General features: G+C 40.7%; 1 protein-coding gene across 1 annotated transcript; it reads right to left on the reverse strand.

Moving 5' to 3' along the window:
• Positions 1-223: 223 nt before the first annotated feature.
• ldhba (lactate dehydrogenase Ba) lies at positions 224-8,570 on the reverse strand. Its single transcript, XM_063494998.1, has 8 exons — positions 8,430-8,570; positions 4,379-4,515; positions 3,184-3,301; positions 2,915-3,088; positions 2,628-2,801; positions 2,422-2,539; positions 1,410-1,533; positions 224-1,083 (listed from the first exon to the last, which is right to left on the reverse strand). Exons 2-8 carry the CDS (start codon positions 4,505-4,507, stop codon positions 916-918), a joined length of 1,005 nt encoding a protein of 334 aa, XP_063351068.1. The 5' UTR covers positions 4,508-4,515; positions 8,430-8,570; the 3' UTR covers positions 224-915.
• Between the last annotated feature and the right edge of the window lie 8,055 nt (positions 8,571-16,625).

The raw sequence follows: 16,625 nt of genomic DNA on the forward strand, positions 1-16,625 counted from the left end.
ATAGTAATTATAATTTATTGGCTTTATTGGCAAATAATAATTTGCCAATAAAGCCTTCAAATGACTTCTAAATTATTGCATTTTGTCTTTTAGATCATACACAATCAAAAGTTATTTGTACTTTTCCACCAGATGATAGGAGAACAGATTCCTTGTTTTGCTACAGGCTGTAACATTAACATGAATGAAAATTTATACATTTTACAAACATCAAAGACAAACATTCAGGAGGTGTAGTTTTATTAAGTCACACACTGCTGTTTACAACACAAGGCCAGAAAAATCACAACTCGTATCCGTAAATCAGTCCTAGCTGGATACCCACATGCTTCCACTGCTACTGCACCTCACTTTGACAGCACAGAGAAAGAAAGATTTCCCATCTAGACCCAAGTATGTGATGATTTGTCTGCTTCAAAGAAGCAACTTCAGAGGGAGGCTGTCCTTTGGCTTTGTTGATTATTTTGCTCAGTGACTCCCTGCTCTAAATTAAAACAACACGTGAAAATGCAGTTGAAGCAGTCAGTGACACTTTGTGTGTTTTTCTTGGGGGTTATGTTGGCTGACACTCTGGAATCCAAAGACAGTACAGGAACAAAGGTGAGCATAGATGTGCTAACACAATCACTGCGACAGTAACTTAGGCCTAGCGCACGACGGAAAGCAAATGTGCCCTTTTTTAAAATAAAAAAAAAAGCATACCAGTGTTTTTTTAGACCTACAAATAATCTGGTGATTGGCATGGAGTGAGCAGAAACATGATGTGAAACTGAAAAGTTCCCTGACAGTCTTAAAAACACTGGTACTGTTCTTCAAAATAAGGCAACACAAAGCTAGAAGAATGGGCAAGATTATGAAAGGACTGCGTGTGCGAGGACAGGCCTCACTGCATCATGGGAGTGGTACGTGGTGTGTTCACAGGTCCTTGAGGTCTTTCTGGATCCCCCACAGTGTGTCGGCGCTCTTCTTCAGCTGGGCAACCTCGTCATCAGTGAGGGTCATGTTGACCACACTGTTCACACCGTTGCTGTTCAGAATGCAGGGCAGGGACAGGAAGACCTCCTCAGTGATACCATACATGTCCTGAAAAAGACACAAACACAAAATGAAGAGACACACCAGATGCCCTTTCTGATTCAAAACCCCAAAGGGGATTCATAAATAATATGACTAATGTTGAGAATTAACTACAGAATTAACTCATGCTTTACAGCGAATGTAGCTTTGGCCTAAAGAGCCAAAGTGCTGTTCTGTGTAATAGCCGCCACGTGAAAATTGGTTTTCATGGGGTGACTGTGGCTCAAGAGGCAAAGCAGGTCAGAAGGTTGGTGGTTTGATGCACGCCGCGTGCCAAAGTAAGACATTATACCCCAATTGTACGAGACAGAGGGTGTCTGTGTGTGTCTGACCTTGACCATGGTGGAGACGGGATGGACACGGCTCAGATTCTTGACAATGCTCTCGGTGAGGTCAGCCACGCTCAGGCCGATGGCCCAGTTGGTGTATCCCTTCAGCCTGATCACCTCGTATGCACTAAGATACAAAGCGCCATTATTAACATGTGTTTCAGGAACCTAAATCAGTTTACTCAGTCACATTGAGAGGAGGGCTTTTCATTATGGGAAAAAAGTAGTAACGGTATTGTAAATCATTACATCATAAGCCAACACATACGACATTCTGAGCACACACATACAAAGTCTTACATCTTCCTATAACAAATCGAGAATGTTTTTTTATAATGACTTCAAAAAATATGCAACTTTTCATTTTTGAAGCAATATCATACTGGATGCATATAAAAAAGTGTTTTGAATAAATGATATTATTTGTCTGTTGTAATAAATCACATTATAGTACACAGTAATAAATAGTAACAGCTTCATGTATAATTTGATGACATCTCTCTGGTCTTAAATACACAATTAATGACAGAACCCACACCTTGAAGAGAGTCCTTGCACACTTACATTAGCTTCAGCTCTGAAACTAACTAAATAAAACGACCGAGGTTAGAGGTTCTATTCCCAATGGAGCCACCTTCTGTATAACTGTAATTACTTGTGGCCTTGAATAACTGCAGACATTCCCAGAATGACACACATATTTAATTACAGAAGGATACTGGCTTCAAAAACAGAACATCTGTTAGTTTGATTGTGCAGATCACCAGGCGCCTTCCTTTACCAATCATTTTCTGTTTTAACTTCTAGATGTCAATTTAATAACCAGATGATTAAGTGTCCCAGCAGCATTTTTCTGATGATATGCTTGTGATACAGATAATTACCGATTACTGAATGCTGGAGAGGATTTCATTTACTTCTATACTTATGGCACACACATATTTGTATTAGGTAGTAAGGTTATATTTGAAAAAGTGTGACTTTAAAATAAAAGGTATAGAGTTCAAAGTACAACCTGTCCACCACTGCCTTGTGTGTGGCCTTCCACTGCTCCTTATCGGCATCAGTGCCGATATCAGGGTTCAGCTTCTGCAGGTTGACTCCAGCCACATTTGCTCCGCTCCACACGGGCACTAAAGCAGGAATGCATGGAGACTTTACATGCAGATATGATTTTATAATGCTGTTATTAGACAGAAGCTACTTCGGGTGTGGACTCACCGCTGGTGTCTCCGTGCTCACCCAGCACCCAGCCGTTGAAAGAGCTGGCGTGGATGCCGAGTCGTTCAGCCATCAGGTAACGGAAGCGGGCTGAATCCAGATTGGTGCCGCTGCCAAGGACGCGGTGCTTCGGCAGACCGCTCAGCTTCCAGGTCACATATGTCAGCACATCAACTGCATTTAAACACAAACACACAATGCCAAAGAGGAAACTAAGCTATTGCGAAAACCAAATGAATATAAATAAATATTATTTGTAAGGGTCTTTATGAAACTCTTGCACTTACCAGGGTTGGAGACCACGATGAGTGTGCAGTTGGGGCTGTACTTGATAATCTGAGGGATGATAGACTTGAAGACATTAACGTTCCTCTGCACCAGGTTGAGGCGGCTCTCTCCCTCCTGCTGGCGAACACCAGCAGTCACCACGACTAGGCGAGAGTTGGCTGTCACTGCGTAGTCTGAAGGAGGAAGGAAAGAGGAACACATGATATGCTGAGGCATGTATGCAGACATCTTTCTGTAGCATGGGGTCAGCGCAGCTCCAGCTCCTGACCTTTGTCTGCCACTATCTTGGAGGTTTTGAGGAAAAGGCTGCCGTGCTGGAGGTCCATCATCTCTCCTTTAAGACGGTCCTCCATCACATCGACCAGAGCCAGCTCATCACACAGGTCCTGACCACAGGAAAAAATTCACTACTGTATTTCCACACATTTCTCCCCATAGCCATATTCCAGGAGCTCCAGGAGACTCTGCAGCTCCCCAAGACTCCAAAGATATTGGTTAATTCTATTCAGTTTTAAATATATAGTGCCAACTCACAACAACAGTTACCTCAAGGCTAGAGCATTGCAAGGTAAAGAGCCTACAATAATACAGAGAAAACCTCAACAATCATTTGACCCCCTATGAGCAAGCACTTTGGCAAGATTAGGAAGGAAAAACTCCCTTTTAACAGGAAGAAACCTCCGGCAGAACCAGGGTCAGGGAGGGGCAGCCATCTGCCGCGACCGGTTGTGGTGAGGGGAGGAAGACAGAACAAAAGACATGCTGTGGAACAGAGCCAGAGATTAATAATAACGAATGATTCAATGCAGAGAGGTGTATGAGGATGTGTCCTTATAGCAGATCTGTTCAGGTTTCCTGTGGGCTTTTTACCATGCAATATGAAGCCGTTTGAAGCAACTGTGACTGTGGATTGTTGCTATGAAAACATATATATAGTTTCGCACTAAACATGAAACTCTCAGATGGGACTGATCATAAATGAGACACAAATTTCAGCTTATTATAGAAATATGGCTTGTTCCAGAAGTTTTTCAGTTAGACAGCAGTGAGTTTGTGGAAGTTTCTGCACTTGTTTGGTGAAAATAAAATCATGACGTCTGAAAAATCAGTGAAAAACTGTCAAACGGCCAGAATTTCCATACATCACAGAGGATGAGTTAAGACTGTCAGAGAAACTGACTCCAAACTTCAAAGACATGACAGTAGAGCATGGGTCTGCAACAGAGGCGAGACACACTGAACGGTACTTTGTGTTACCACATCTTAGGTTTAACCTATGAGAAACAATGTTTTGGTGGTGACAACTCGTCTCTTTTTCTAGAAACAGCAGCCTCCCAGGGAGTGCTCGCTTCTTTAGATTAAATGGTGGAAACAGGAGGTCATTTTATATTCAGACCGATAATTAAATTTCATCACAGCTTTGTTTTCCTTCACACACTGGCTGAAGGTGGAGTTTGTCTTACCCGCAGCAGGATGCTGACAGCACAAGCCATGCCCACTTGGCCCACCCCAACCACCGTCACCTTGTTCCTGGGAGGCTCAGCGGCGCTGCTGGCCTGAGGGCTGATAAGCTTTTGGAGTACTGAGGACATGATTGCGTCTGCAGGGAGACAGAGAGAAATTCAGTCAACTTGTCAAATGACAAAATAAAACAAAGGGGAAAAAAACTCCTCTAAAGACATTTATTAGATACACAATAGCAGTATCTCAGCCTGTTACAACAAAACAGACATGATAGGATAGTAACTAAAAACAGATTGTGTTGACTGCTGCTGCTGCTGAAGATGGGCCAGCATGGTGGTAGAGTAGATGGCACTGAAGGCTCCTGGCCCAAACCACGTCTCAAAGACATGAACTTTGGGTTAAATGCTGATTCTAAATTGGGCATGTGCAGAAAAAAAAAAATATTTGATGCGTACAGAATAAAAAAACTCCATGAATGTGACTTGTATCCTAACGTTCTCTAAGTGGCAAGTGTGACTAGAAAACCACAATATTAACTGCAAATATTACTGACCAAAACTATCTGTGAAAAGTCCTTCTAAACTGTTTTAAGCACCAGCACCAGAAGAGAAAAAAAACAAGTGGTCCTATTCCAGTTAGCTCCAGTCTTAATTCCAAAACTCAGCCAAAAACTTCCAGAAAGACTACAAAAGCTCAGGTTTGTGGGTTTGCTCAAATGTTCACCTGAGCTAAAAATGTCCCATTTCCAGTTTATTTCCTCCCAGTCCTCTTTAAACATTCTGGGCCTATTACTGGGTGAGGGTTCTTACATTTTATCAGTCAAACTGTCTTTGTAGGAAAAACCCTGCAAAACTAGTTAAGCCTCATAAACACACACTCTGGCACATTCATAACAACAACCAAAGGAACCAGCTACACAATGAAAGGAGGGTGGTCCTTAGGCACAGTGGTGCTGGAGCTCCTTTTATGCATGTGCTAAACTCAGAGTTGACTGAACCACCTGTGATCAGCTGTTCAGGAACACCTCAGAGTTTTATTTTAAACTGTGATTGTTGACCATGCTTCCTGGTACAGGGCCCCAGGTGCTCCTCGTTCTCACACTGTTTTAAACTACAAACACCAGTGGAAACAGTTTGGAAGGTTCTGGCTTTCTCCTCAGACACTACGGTTTCAGTTTCTTCAGTCAGACTTTCTCCTGCTCTTTTGCCAACTGGTGTAGGATTTATTCTGTCAACACTGATACTGCTCTCTCCACTTCACCTAGAGGTAAAATGTTTCCTTATAAACAGGGGTGTGGCAGTATTCAGACTGCAGGCAGTAAGAAGGAGCCAGTCTTAGAATGATTCTGATTCACTGGAGGTTAAAACAAAATAATCTTGTCTTTTGTGTATTCAATCATTATAATAATTATAATGATTGTAATTTTTAAACTGGGTAAGACCATTTCTATGCAAATATTAGCCATTTTCTACAAGTGAGAACCAAATATGTACAAAAAAAGATGTTTTGTTGTTTTGTTTGTTTGGTACGAGTTGTAAACTTAAAAAACCCATCTAAATCGGTATGAAACACTTACAGGCCATAATAACATATGTAAATGTGATTTTGGGCTGAAATGTCTCAGTAACCTGCAGAGGGTCTGCTGTGAAATGACCTATATTGGGTCCAATGGCTGGTTTTATAAACACCATCAAAAAGTCAAAGTGAGTTTTGGACACAAGCTGTTCATTTCATTAGTTAATCATTATTAAGTTAAAATGATTAAACACTACCACACTCAAGGTTGACTTCGGCTACTATGTTTGAAAATGATGTGACATCACCATTTCAAAAAAATACAAAAAACAAACAAAAAAAAAACTCACCATAAACACAAAAGATGTAAGTATTTGGGTTTTGGAGTGTTGGAGGTCAGAGACAGCTTTGAGGAAACAGCATGACTGTGATGGAGTTAAATCTGCTACATTGTAACTGCAAACTCTTCTGAAACCTTACACTGTAACCTATAAACTGCTCCTCCCCACAAATAGAACTATGTGCTACTGTTGACACAGACCACACAGGTATAAATTTTGGCAACAGTTTCAGTCAGTTGCCAAGGTTACTCCATAAAGCACATTATGTTGACTGATGAACATCATCATGGGGCAGGGCATTAGTCCCCAAAGCAATGTGGCTCAGGCCTATAACACATTTTACCACTAAACAATAAAATAATTTTTATTATAAGTATTTTCTTTATATCAACTAACATTTTCATTTTTTTCCAAATTATGTGACATCATTCTGTCATTGTAAAAAAACAAAAGAATATTTGTTAAGCTGAATAATCAAATAAGATAATCTCCACGAGTCAACTACTGTGTTATCTCCGTTCTCTTTTCTTTCATTTTCACATTGGAGCACAAGTTTCTGCCTGAAAAGACAAAAGATATCAGGAGACTCGGAAATAAAAATGTAGTTGATGACAGAAATGGTTTCGGACGGGGAGATTTCGCAGGTCTTTCCTTCCAACTGCTGTCAGACTCTACAACATGGTTTCTGCAGATGACCACACACGTACGTGCAGACAGACACACACACACACACACACACACACACACACACACAACCAATACACAATGATAACTTTCGCCATGTCTCCCTGAGGTGCAATAGTACCGAGTGCAATTTCCCAATATAACAAAGTATGTTATTCTATTCTTTCGGGGGGGGGGTTCTTAATTTTTACTGCTTTTAACTTGTACCTTCTGTGCCATGACCAAAAAAATCCCCACATGTGGAAGTAATATAGGTTTATCTTATCTCTTATCTTCAGTTGAAAGCCATAAAAGTATTTCCTTTTTCCAAATACTACACTGCTTACTTTCTTAACAGCCAGTGAGGCTCAATAAGAACAGGAAATTATTCTTTCAAAATAACGGTTAAATGACAGTTAGTTGTATTTTGGGGCTGAAGCCTTCCTGACCTGTGCAGCTGTAAATATGGTGACTCACACATCAAGGTCAAAAAAGTCAAATAAAGACAAAAATAAAATGAAACCAAACCTTACCAAAATATTATGTCCAATCTGCAGAGACTGCCAAATCTGATGTATTAACAGTGTAACTTGTTACATTCCAGTGCAAAAAAATGACTAATATAATAAAATGACTGTGTGAACAGTAGATACACTTATACAGCACATGATTTGAACGAAAACTGCTAGGCGAGGATCCAAAAAGAGATCTCTGAAGTTCACAGGGCCTGTGTTTGGAAGCCACTGACCTTAGCCGCCAGTCAGTGGAAAGAACAAAGCCAGCGAGGTCACCTTGTGTCATATTTAGCCTGCCAACAAGCTCCAACCTCTCAGCTATACCAAGGTCAAAGAAATTTGTGAACAGGCCGTGGGGGAGGGGTGCTTTGTCTCCATAAAGGATCACCTTCTGTGCACGCTTACACAGGATGTAGCTGCTGAACAGCACGTCTTTTTCTACCCTCCTAAAAATTTACCATTGCACAATCCAGCCGTCAGCCACGTACATGACCAAACCTCACGTCTTCAACACGCCCGAGTTCGTTTTTCCAGTTTGTGCTATGCCTCAAGGGTCCTGCATTGTAATTTAGTTACGTAAGAGACCAGGCCCGAGTCCTGCCGTTCGCTTTCACGCAGTGAAAACTATTTCAAAGTCACGCGCACAGCGGGAAAAATGATTACTTGTTGATAACGATAAGTCGACACTGATGTGGTAGAACGCAAATAAAGGGAAGGACGACGACATTCGCGTTGCATCACGGCTCTAGCTTCCTGAGTGGGTCTCTCCAATTGAAATAATTTTTTTATATCATTTTTAAAAAGCTAATATTAAACAGTGTTTTAAAGCTGTGCAAAACAAGCGTGAAATCGTCCAAATGTTAACGATGCTGCAAAGATTGCGCAGACACTAGTGGAACTTCCTATTCACTGAAAATGGTTTCCTTCATTGGCCGTTTGAACTCGGAGCATCCATTTCTGATGCGAACACGACGCCGCTTCAGAAAACAGCCACAACAACAAGAACATGGACTTACAGGTTTAAAGAAAGCCTGATATTCGTTATCTGGTCCCGGAGGAGGAACGAGGTGATGTTCGGTGGCTGGTGAAGGATGAACAGAAATGTGGTGTAGAGCTGAAAAGGCTGCTGTGAGGAGGGGGAGGGTGTAGAGGGAGGTGGATGTGAATAGGCTGGCTATGAGGAAGAGGTGGTGCAGGATGCGGGTCCGCCTGCTTGCCTGAATTCACACCTGTTTAATCAGACTCCTTTATAGCATTAGTGGTGGTCAATGTGCTGTTTATAAGTGAAGATGAAGGCTCTCGTTCAGTGATTCAGATCAGCTGCAGTTTTGCCATCTGCAGCAATAAAGACGTCCAGTCATCTTTGTTTTCCCACTATGGACCATACCAACCTAGACTCTCTTTGTATTGTTCCTTGGTGATTGTAACAAATAAAGTATCAAGCACGAGTTCCCTCAACGCAGACTATTCATTAATGTCTGACCAAAGAATAAACGACTCTGGAAAATCATTACACTACAGTTAGCAATGTATCTACAATTCCCACCTTCACTTCCTTATTCTGGCCATGTCATGACTCAGTTTATTCCTGCATACAGGCAGAAACTAAAAATCTCTGAACCTGTCCTGAGGAAATCAAAAAAATGGTCCAGTGAGGTAAAATAATATCTTCAGGCTACTTGGTCTGTGCCAACTGGGATGTATTCAGGACTGTTACCAGTAGTTTGGACCAGTGCACAAAGTTCAATTTAAATTTAATTCATTTCCCTTTATATAATGCCAAATCACAACAACAGTTGCCTGAAGGAGCTTTAAGGTGTGAAGAATACTAAGAAAACAGAGAAAACCCCAACAATCAAATGACTCTCTATGATAAAACTCTCTTTTAACAGGAAGACCCCAGGTGCAGGCTGTGCAAAGATGCCCCTGAGACAATCCAGCACATACCAGCAGGGTGCAAGATGCTAGCAGGCAGTGCATACATGGAACTCCATAACCAAGTGGCTGGCATAGTTTACATCTGTGCCGAATATGGCCTGGAAGTCCCAAGGTCAAAATAGGACACACCCCCGAGGGTGACTGAGAATGACTGAGCTAAGATCCTCTGGAACTTCCTGATACAAACAGATAAACTGGTGATGGCTAACCAACCGGACATGGTGTCCATTTGGTTAGCAGAGAAGCAGAGAAAGACAGGCGTAGTGATAGATGTAGTTATGCCAAATAATAGCAACATCAGGAACATGAAAAGCTGAAGAAATATAAAGGACTGAGAGAGGAACTCGAAAACAATAGGATGTTGCAGCCTTGCCCTCTTCATCCAGCAATACATTAATACCTTAAGGCACCCAGTCAGACACACTGAAAAACAGTATGTGAACAGAGAGGGAAGTAAGAAAGGGAATATTGGGGAAAGTGCAAGAAGACATGCAGAGTCAAAAGTCTGTCACAAAACACCCCACCCCCATCAAAGTAGCTGCTTTCTTGCCTTATCAGTATTCCTCACTCTCTTTATCTCTAACATCTTCAACGGCTTCCAATATTTCTCCCAGCCATCGTTATAAACAGTCATCAGTTTGTCTCCATGAGGAAGAAATACGCAAAAAACAAAACAAAAAAAACCCCACACACAAAGTAATCAAATATTCAGGTGCTAGTTTGGAACAAACAAAATTAAATATCTTGATGCATGCTCAATCACCTGGGTAAGAAAATCTCAGAAAGTTGATTCTATTCATCTGGACATTGCATTTTCAGCAGTACGCTACATTTAGGTCAAAGTCAAATTCAGCTTTATTGTCAAAAACTGTATGTACAGGTCATACACAGGAATTTGAATTGCTCCAAAGGCCCTTAGTGTTACACTTAAACAATATAAAAGATAAAAAGATAAAAATCATATGCGCAATACAGTACAATCAGGGCTGGAATGGCCATCGGGCATACCGGGCATTTGCCCGGTGGACCGCTCGTGATTTTTCATTTTTATCGGCCGATGGGGTTTTATTTCTTTTCTCTTTTCTCAGTATAACTGAATGGTGGTGGATTGGCCAGTTGGTCATGATCGACTCTGGGCTGGACCAATTACAGCCGAGGAGGTCGAACTTTAAAGTTGAGGTGAAAAGGAATGCGATTTAAGTTGCTAATTCAGTCATGAATCTGATCAATGATCCGCTGATCGGCTTTTCTCTCTGCGCCAGAAAGAGGAAACCAGCGGAGGTCGCGCTAAACAATAGCAGCACGTTTAAGCTTGATCAGCTGTTGTTAGAATTTATTTAATATTACTTTCTAGTATCAGCTGATGTTTGCTGGAGCCACAGCTGTAAAAGCTCCTGGTCATGATATCGGTTTGGATATGTGGTGAGAGGGAAACGTGAAGATGAAACCAGGAGATGTCCTTATTGAATCATCAGAGCTGAACAGGTGATGGAGAAACAGGTTTACCTTTTAGGTGACATGAATGAGTTGAAGGGAAGTTATGAAGTGTTTCTGAGAGACAAATGACACCAGGATCCTTTTCTATGTAGCTGACAGCTACGTGTGCAGGGGCGGGTCTAGCAAAGTTTTGCCAGGGGGCAGGTAGGGCATTAACAGGGAAAGGGGGGCACAAAGAAATACTTTTCTTTCTTATTCTTATTTAAAATGTCTAGCTTTTGATAAATAATTATCTGAATCTTACAACCAAAGTTTTCATCTGATGTAAAATGTACAGAAATCCATTATTGTATTCAGTAAATATTAAGTCTAGTATATACCCGAGTAAGTTATAGTATTCTTTCCTCTGGGAAGGTACCATCTGTGCAGTCTGCAATTCTGTTGAAGAAAGATGTTGAATCTATTTAATTACTGGAGAAAAATAATAGATTTCTGTGCATTTGTTTTATACGTGCTTTAAATTAAAATCAGTTTTGTCAATTAACCATCTTGAGGCAGAGGGTACGGGAGTGGTTCCCTATTTTTTTTTCTTTTCTTTTTTTGCTGGGAGTTGGCAACCCTATTAGTTAAGTATATGTAATTATAAATTAGGTTGTTTTATATTTTTGCTAAGTACTGTTTAGAATACCAGAAAAGGGAGGATGGTGTAGGTTTAAGTTTATTATAAAGGCTTTATGGCTTTTCCTATAATACCATGGTGGGCGGGTCACTAGTCAAAATGCCCGGGCTGATTTTTTGTCCCAGTCCAGCCTTAAGTACAATACAATCTTATATACACAACAGTTTGCCATCCCGATGGCAGCAAACTGAAAAGACTGTTGGACGGATGAGTGGAGTCACCTGTAATGCAGAGGGCTTTTAAGGTGAGGCAGGTGCAGCAGATGTCCTGGAGGGAGGGAAAAGAAGTACCCACAATCCTCTCCACTGCTCTCACTACTCTTTGTAGCTTTTTCCAACAGGACCCAGTGCAGGAGCCATACCACACAGTGATACAGCTGGCGAGGATACTCTCAACAATGCTTCTCTAGAAGGTGCTCATAATGGGGGTCGAAGTTCTTGCTCTCCTCAGTTTGCGGAGGAAGTAGAGTCGCTGTAGGGCTTTACTGACCATGATGCTGTGTTTTTTTTGACCAGGAGAGATCTTTATCTTCTTAAAGATCCAAATTCCCACAGGCCTCAGCAGACTCCTTACTGAGTTCCATTTCTACTAGGACCTTAAATGATATGCAGTCACAGCAAGAGGTGCAGAGCACTATTAATCTTCTCAAAAATAACAAATCACCAGGAACAGACGTTCTAACTGCAGAATTTCATGAGGTTTTTGCTACTGAGCTGGCTTGTTTTTGTGTGAAGGAGTCTCAATGAAGAAAGTCTTCCACCTATGACTCAGGGACTGACCACACTGATTCCCAAACTCATGAAGACCGTTTACCTGATTATTCTGATTCTGATTCATGTTATTTTTAGATTTTTATAAAGCCTTTGACACTGTGGAACACCAGTCCATTGTACAGTCCTTACATAAATTTGGTTTTGAAAGTTACTGTTGTTAATCCATAGAGACTCTATACAGAAATGGCAATAGCTCAGTGAAACCAATTAGTGGAACCTATCCTAAATTTGATCTGTCAAGAGGCATTAGACAAGGATGCCCTGCATCTCTGTACCTCTTTTTACAAGATCTTTAAGATCTCACAGGTATCTCACTGCTGGACAGAAATCTGATAATCAGTCAAATGGCTGATGATACTGCTGTTTTTCTGATGAACCAAAAACACATGTCTGCAGCTCTGGAAGCAGTAAAAGCGTTCTCTAGAGCTTCTGGCTTAGATCTGAATATTAACAAGTGTGAACTTATGGCTGTTAAGGAATATTTCAGTACATCTATTTGTACTATACAAGTTAAAAATGAAGTGAGATACTTGGGAATAATAATTACTAAGGATCAACAAAGAGGAACATCCTTAAATATGAAATCTATCTTCCAGAAAACTCAAAGTAGACTAAACCAGTGACTCCTAGAGATCACTTCTTAAGAGGAAGAGTTTTGATCACCAAAGCAAACGATTAATATATGCAGCTCTGTCTATCCATGAGGAGAAAAAAACTTTTAAATGTTGCTGAACTGCAGAGCTCCTTCAGTGACAGACTGCTGCATCCTCGATGCATGAAGGAGCGTTTCCGCAGGTCCTTCCTCCCTGCAGCTGTCAGACTGTACAATCAGAACTGCTCCCAACAAACATAGATGTTTACATCAGCACTGTAACTTGCACTATTTTATCAACGATTCACACTATAACCAGGGTTTGCCTCTTATCTGTATTTTATTTTATTTTATTTAATAACGGTACAGTACTCTGTTTTTGGTAAACATTGTCCTTGATGTAAATGTGTATGTTTCTGTTCTGTGTCTTGTGTACTGTTTGTTTGTATATGTGTCTTTCTTGCTGCTGTTACACCCAAATTTCCCCTTGGGGGACAATTAAAGGATTATTCTATTCTATTCTATTCTATTCTAAATGACACTGACAAGATGCTCTTTACCTTTGTGTGGAGAAATAAGACTCAGTATTTAAGGAAACTTGTTCTCTTGAACACATATGATAAAGGTTGTCTAAACTTTCTGGATTTTAGCACTTTATACAATACATTTATCATTAATTGGGTAACAAATGTACAAAAATATCCCAACTCCACTTGGAATGTTATTCCTCTCCATGTGATAATTAAACTAGGACCCGGTCCACGCAGACCGCGAAGGCCGGGTCCTCGAAAGATGCGGCCCAGGTTTTGAGACACAGCTTAACAATTATATAATTTCACATGTCCGTTATTAATAGTCGAATCTTCAGTCCTGTATTGAGCCCTGCTGAGAATCCATGCTGGCAGGGGTGGGACTTTATGTTGATGGGCATATCATGCGGCCAATCACATGCAAAGACAGACTGGGAACATACCACTATGTAACAGAAGATAGGGGACAGCCGGGAGCCGGTGTTGCGCCCCAAAACTGATTTCCAATGTTTCCGTATGTTTTTTTATGTGTAATATCTTTACGTATGTTGGTAAATAGACTTCGGTGAACAGGGTTTACAGAGGGGTTATATATAAAATTTAAAAAAGACCTGTTTTTCAAGTATCTTTATAGCTCTGTGTTATACTTAGATTATAACATTATTATAATACTATAACGTATTATAGACCAACAAGTTATTTATAGCAGTTTAAATACGAGAAATCAGTTTTTGGCAAATACCAGAAATCAGTTTTTGGCAGGCGATCATTTTTGGCATAACACCGGATTTAAATGCAAGCATCTCGGGAAAAAGTGAAGAAGCGAACGAAAACATAAAATGAGCAGCATCTGGCTACATTTATTGTTATTGGAAACCGCAAAGTTTAGTGCAGACTTTATAAAACTAGGAGCTGGATAAAGCCATACCCGTTTTTATTTTCAGCTATTTTCCATTGTCCAGGATTCAAATTTGTCCAGGCCTTAAACCTCGTGTGTGTCTCCCTAGTAGTAGCAAATCCATAAAAATAGTTGGGGGGGTTTCTGAAAACACTGAATAAAAAAATAGCTTCTTTGAAAAAGACTAAAGTGACAGCTTAGTATTGAATATTACTTAAACTATATACAAAGTGTCTTTGAATGGCAGAGATGCAGAAATGTCTGCATGTAGCACACAGCTATGGCTCAGTGTCTGAGTGTCTAAATGAGTCTCACAGGCCTGAATGTGCACTGCTAAAGATATGTCTGCTTTTTACGAGCCAGTCTACCAGAATGAGCTACCAGAATTTTATTTCTTACAATTTAAGTCCAAAGAGTTGTGCTGACAGATTTATCTCTTTCTCTCAGAAAGGGGAGTTTCACTGGTTTAGCCTGCTTAAGATCAAAGTGATATGTGGCCCACCATGTAAAATGAGTTTGACACCCCTGCTCTGGAGTAATCAGCTTTAAGTCTGGACCCCAGGTTGAGCAACTCGAGGGCATTCAGAATGGTTCCAAAATCACTCCTTTGTTGTCATGAGGTGCCTGTAGCTAAGGAGGTACAGGCACCTCCTTAGCTAGCAGGAGGTGCCTGCAGATCATCTGCTAATTAGAAGGTTTTCTCTTCCTTCAGACAAGGTGAGTCAAGTTAATGCTACAGAGCTCAACTTTGGTTTAATCTTTGGACAGGGTGCGACAAAAATACCCAGTGCCCTAGTTCAACTATTCATGTTGGCAAAAATACTGTTAATGTAAAATAACACTAAATGATAAAGTTTGTAACATTCCATATACATTTGTTTTTTAGTCGTTTGCAGGTTATCTAATATGTTTTTTTCATAGGACACATTACAGTGTTCAGTAAAAATATTTTAAAAACTGAAATCTTTTGGACTCTAAAGTGCACAAACATTTTTTTAAAACTCAAAACAGAAAGAGAGAAAGAAAGGAAAAAAGCAAGTTTACGGGGTCCTCGGTGCATGATCTGCCTGTCTGTGTGGACTTGGCGCAGTGCAATGGAAAGATAGTTGAAAGTGGACCTGATAATGAAGGCTAAACCCTGACTGTCCCTGATGGAGCCCACTGCTATTTCCATCAACAGTGGGACGTGCTGGAGATGGAGTACTAAAATAGGCCACACATACTGTTCAAGCAGCATGTGCAATAACCCTGTTAGCTTATCAAATCAATGGATTCTTCGTATTCTACCTAAACGTGGAAATTACTGGAGCGATCCACCCAAAAAGAGGAGATGAGTAAACTGAGCGTCTGACAAACCTTTTTATCCCCCATGTTTTATTCAATCATTCACAGATGACAGTGTTGCCTCACAAACAGGGAACACATAAATAGACTCCATTTCCCATGACCCCCTGCAACCTTATCCTGCCAGCCGGCCCTGTTGTACCCACTGAGATGCAACCTTTTCCCAATAGAAGACAACACTATTGCTGCCGGTGTAGAAGCTGCCCATTTTGTGGGCAACAAATGGATTGTAATGACACCATCAGTACAACAGCACACTGTGTGTGTGTGTGTGTGTGTGTGTGTGTGTGTGTGTGTGTGTGTGTGTGTGTGTGTGTGTGTGTGTGTGTGTGTGTAAGGGGGAGTTTCTGTGACCCAGGCCAGGCTCAGGCCCATTAGATGAGCATCAGGTAAATCTGCTAGGTACTATCATTTCATTTGTGACACAGTAGTTCCTTTTAACTCAGTTTGAAATGCAGTGTCTGATTTTTATGTTCCATAGCTCTACTACATCATTTTAGCAAATGCACTATTAGGATCATGAGGCACAACATGAGCGTATGATAGTGGATGCATGCAAATGTATCTGCAAAATTTAACAGGAAGCAATGGCTCCCTGGTAATCCAGAAACAAATTAAAAATCCTTCTCCTCACATAGAAGGTCTTGAATAATCAGGCCCCATCTTATATTCCTCAGACCTCACAGTACCATATCACCTGAGTACAGCACTATGCTGTCAGACAGCTTACTTTTGGTTCCTTGGATATTTAATAGTAAAATCAATCACTTTTATAGAGCAAAAAATATAAAAATAAAATTCTAAATTGTCTTTCTCTCTCACACACACACAAAACTGTGCCATTTGTACTAGAAAATAGGATCTATCAGTAATGAACAATATCTATTGCACAATTCCAGCTTTTGACTTCTACATTAGCCATCAACCACAGTCTGAGATGAGGACAATGGAATAATTTATCACATGTTATGCTATAATCTAACACCAGCATGCAGAGAGGAGGTGCAACAGCTAATGGACT

The sequence above is a fragment of the Pelmatolapia mariae genome, linkage group LG15, assembly GCF_036321145.2.
Source record: "Pelmatolapia mariae isolate MD_Pm_ZW linkage group LG15, Pm_UMD_F_2, whole genome shotgun sequence".
NCBI classification, from domain to species: Eukaryota; Metazoa; Chordata; class Actinopteri; order Cichliformes; family Cichlidae; genus Pelmatolapia; species Pelmatolapia mariae.

Excerpts from the sequence above, each read along its gene's own strand:
- ldhba (XM_063494998.1), bottom strand. The coding sequence starts at position 4,507 with ATGTCCTCAGTACTCCAAAAGCTTATCAGCCCTCAGGCCAGCAGCGCC. Across the intron at positions 3,302-4,378 it reads CTGTCAGCATCCTGCTGCGG|GACCTGTGTGATGAGCTGGC; the intron begins GTAAGACAAACT and ends TCCTGTGGTCAG. Across the intron at positions 2,540-2,627 it reads TGAGCACGGAGACACCAGCG|TGCCCGTGTGGAGCGGAGCA; the intron begins GTGAGTCCACAC and ends TTCCTGCTTTAG.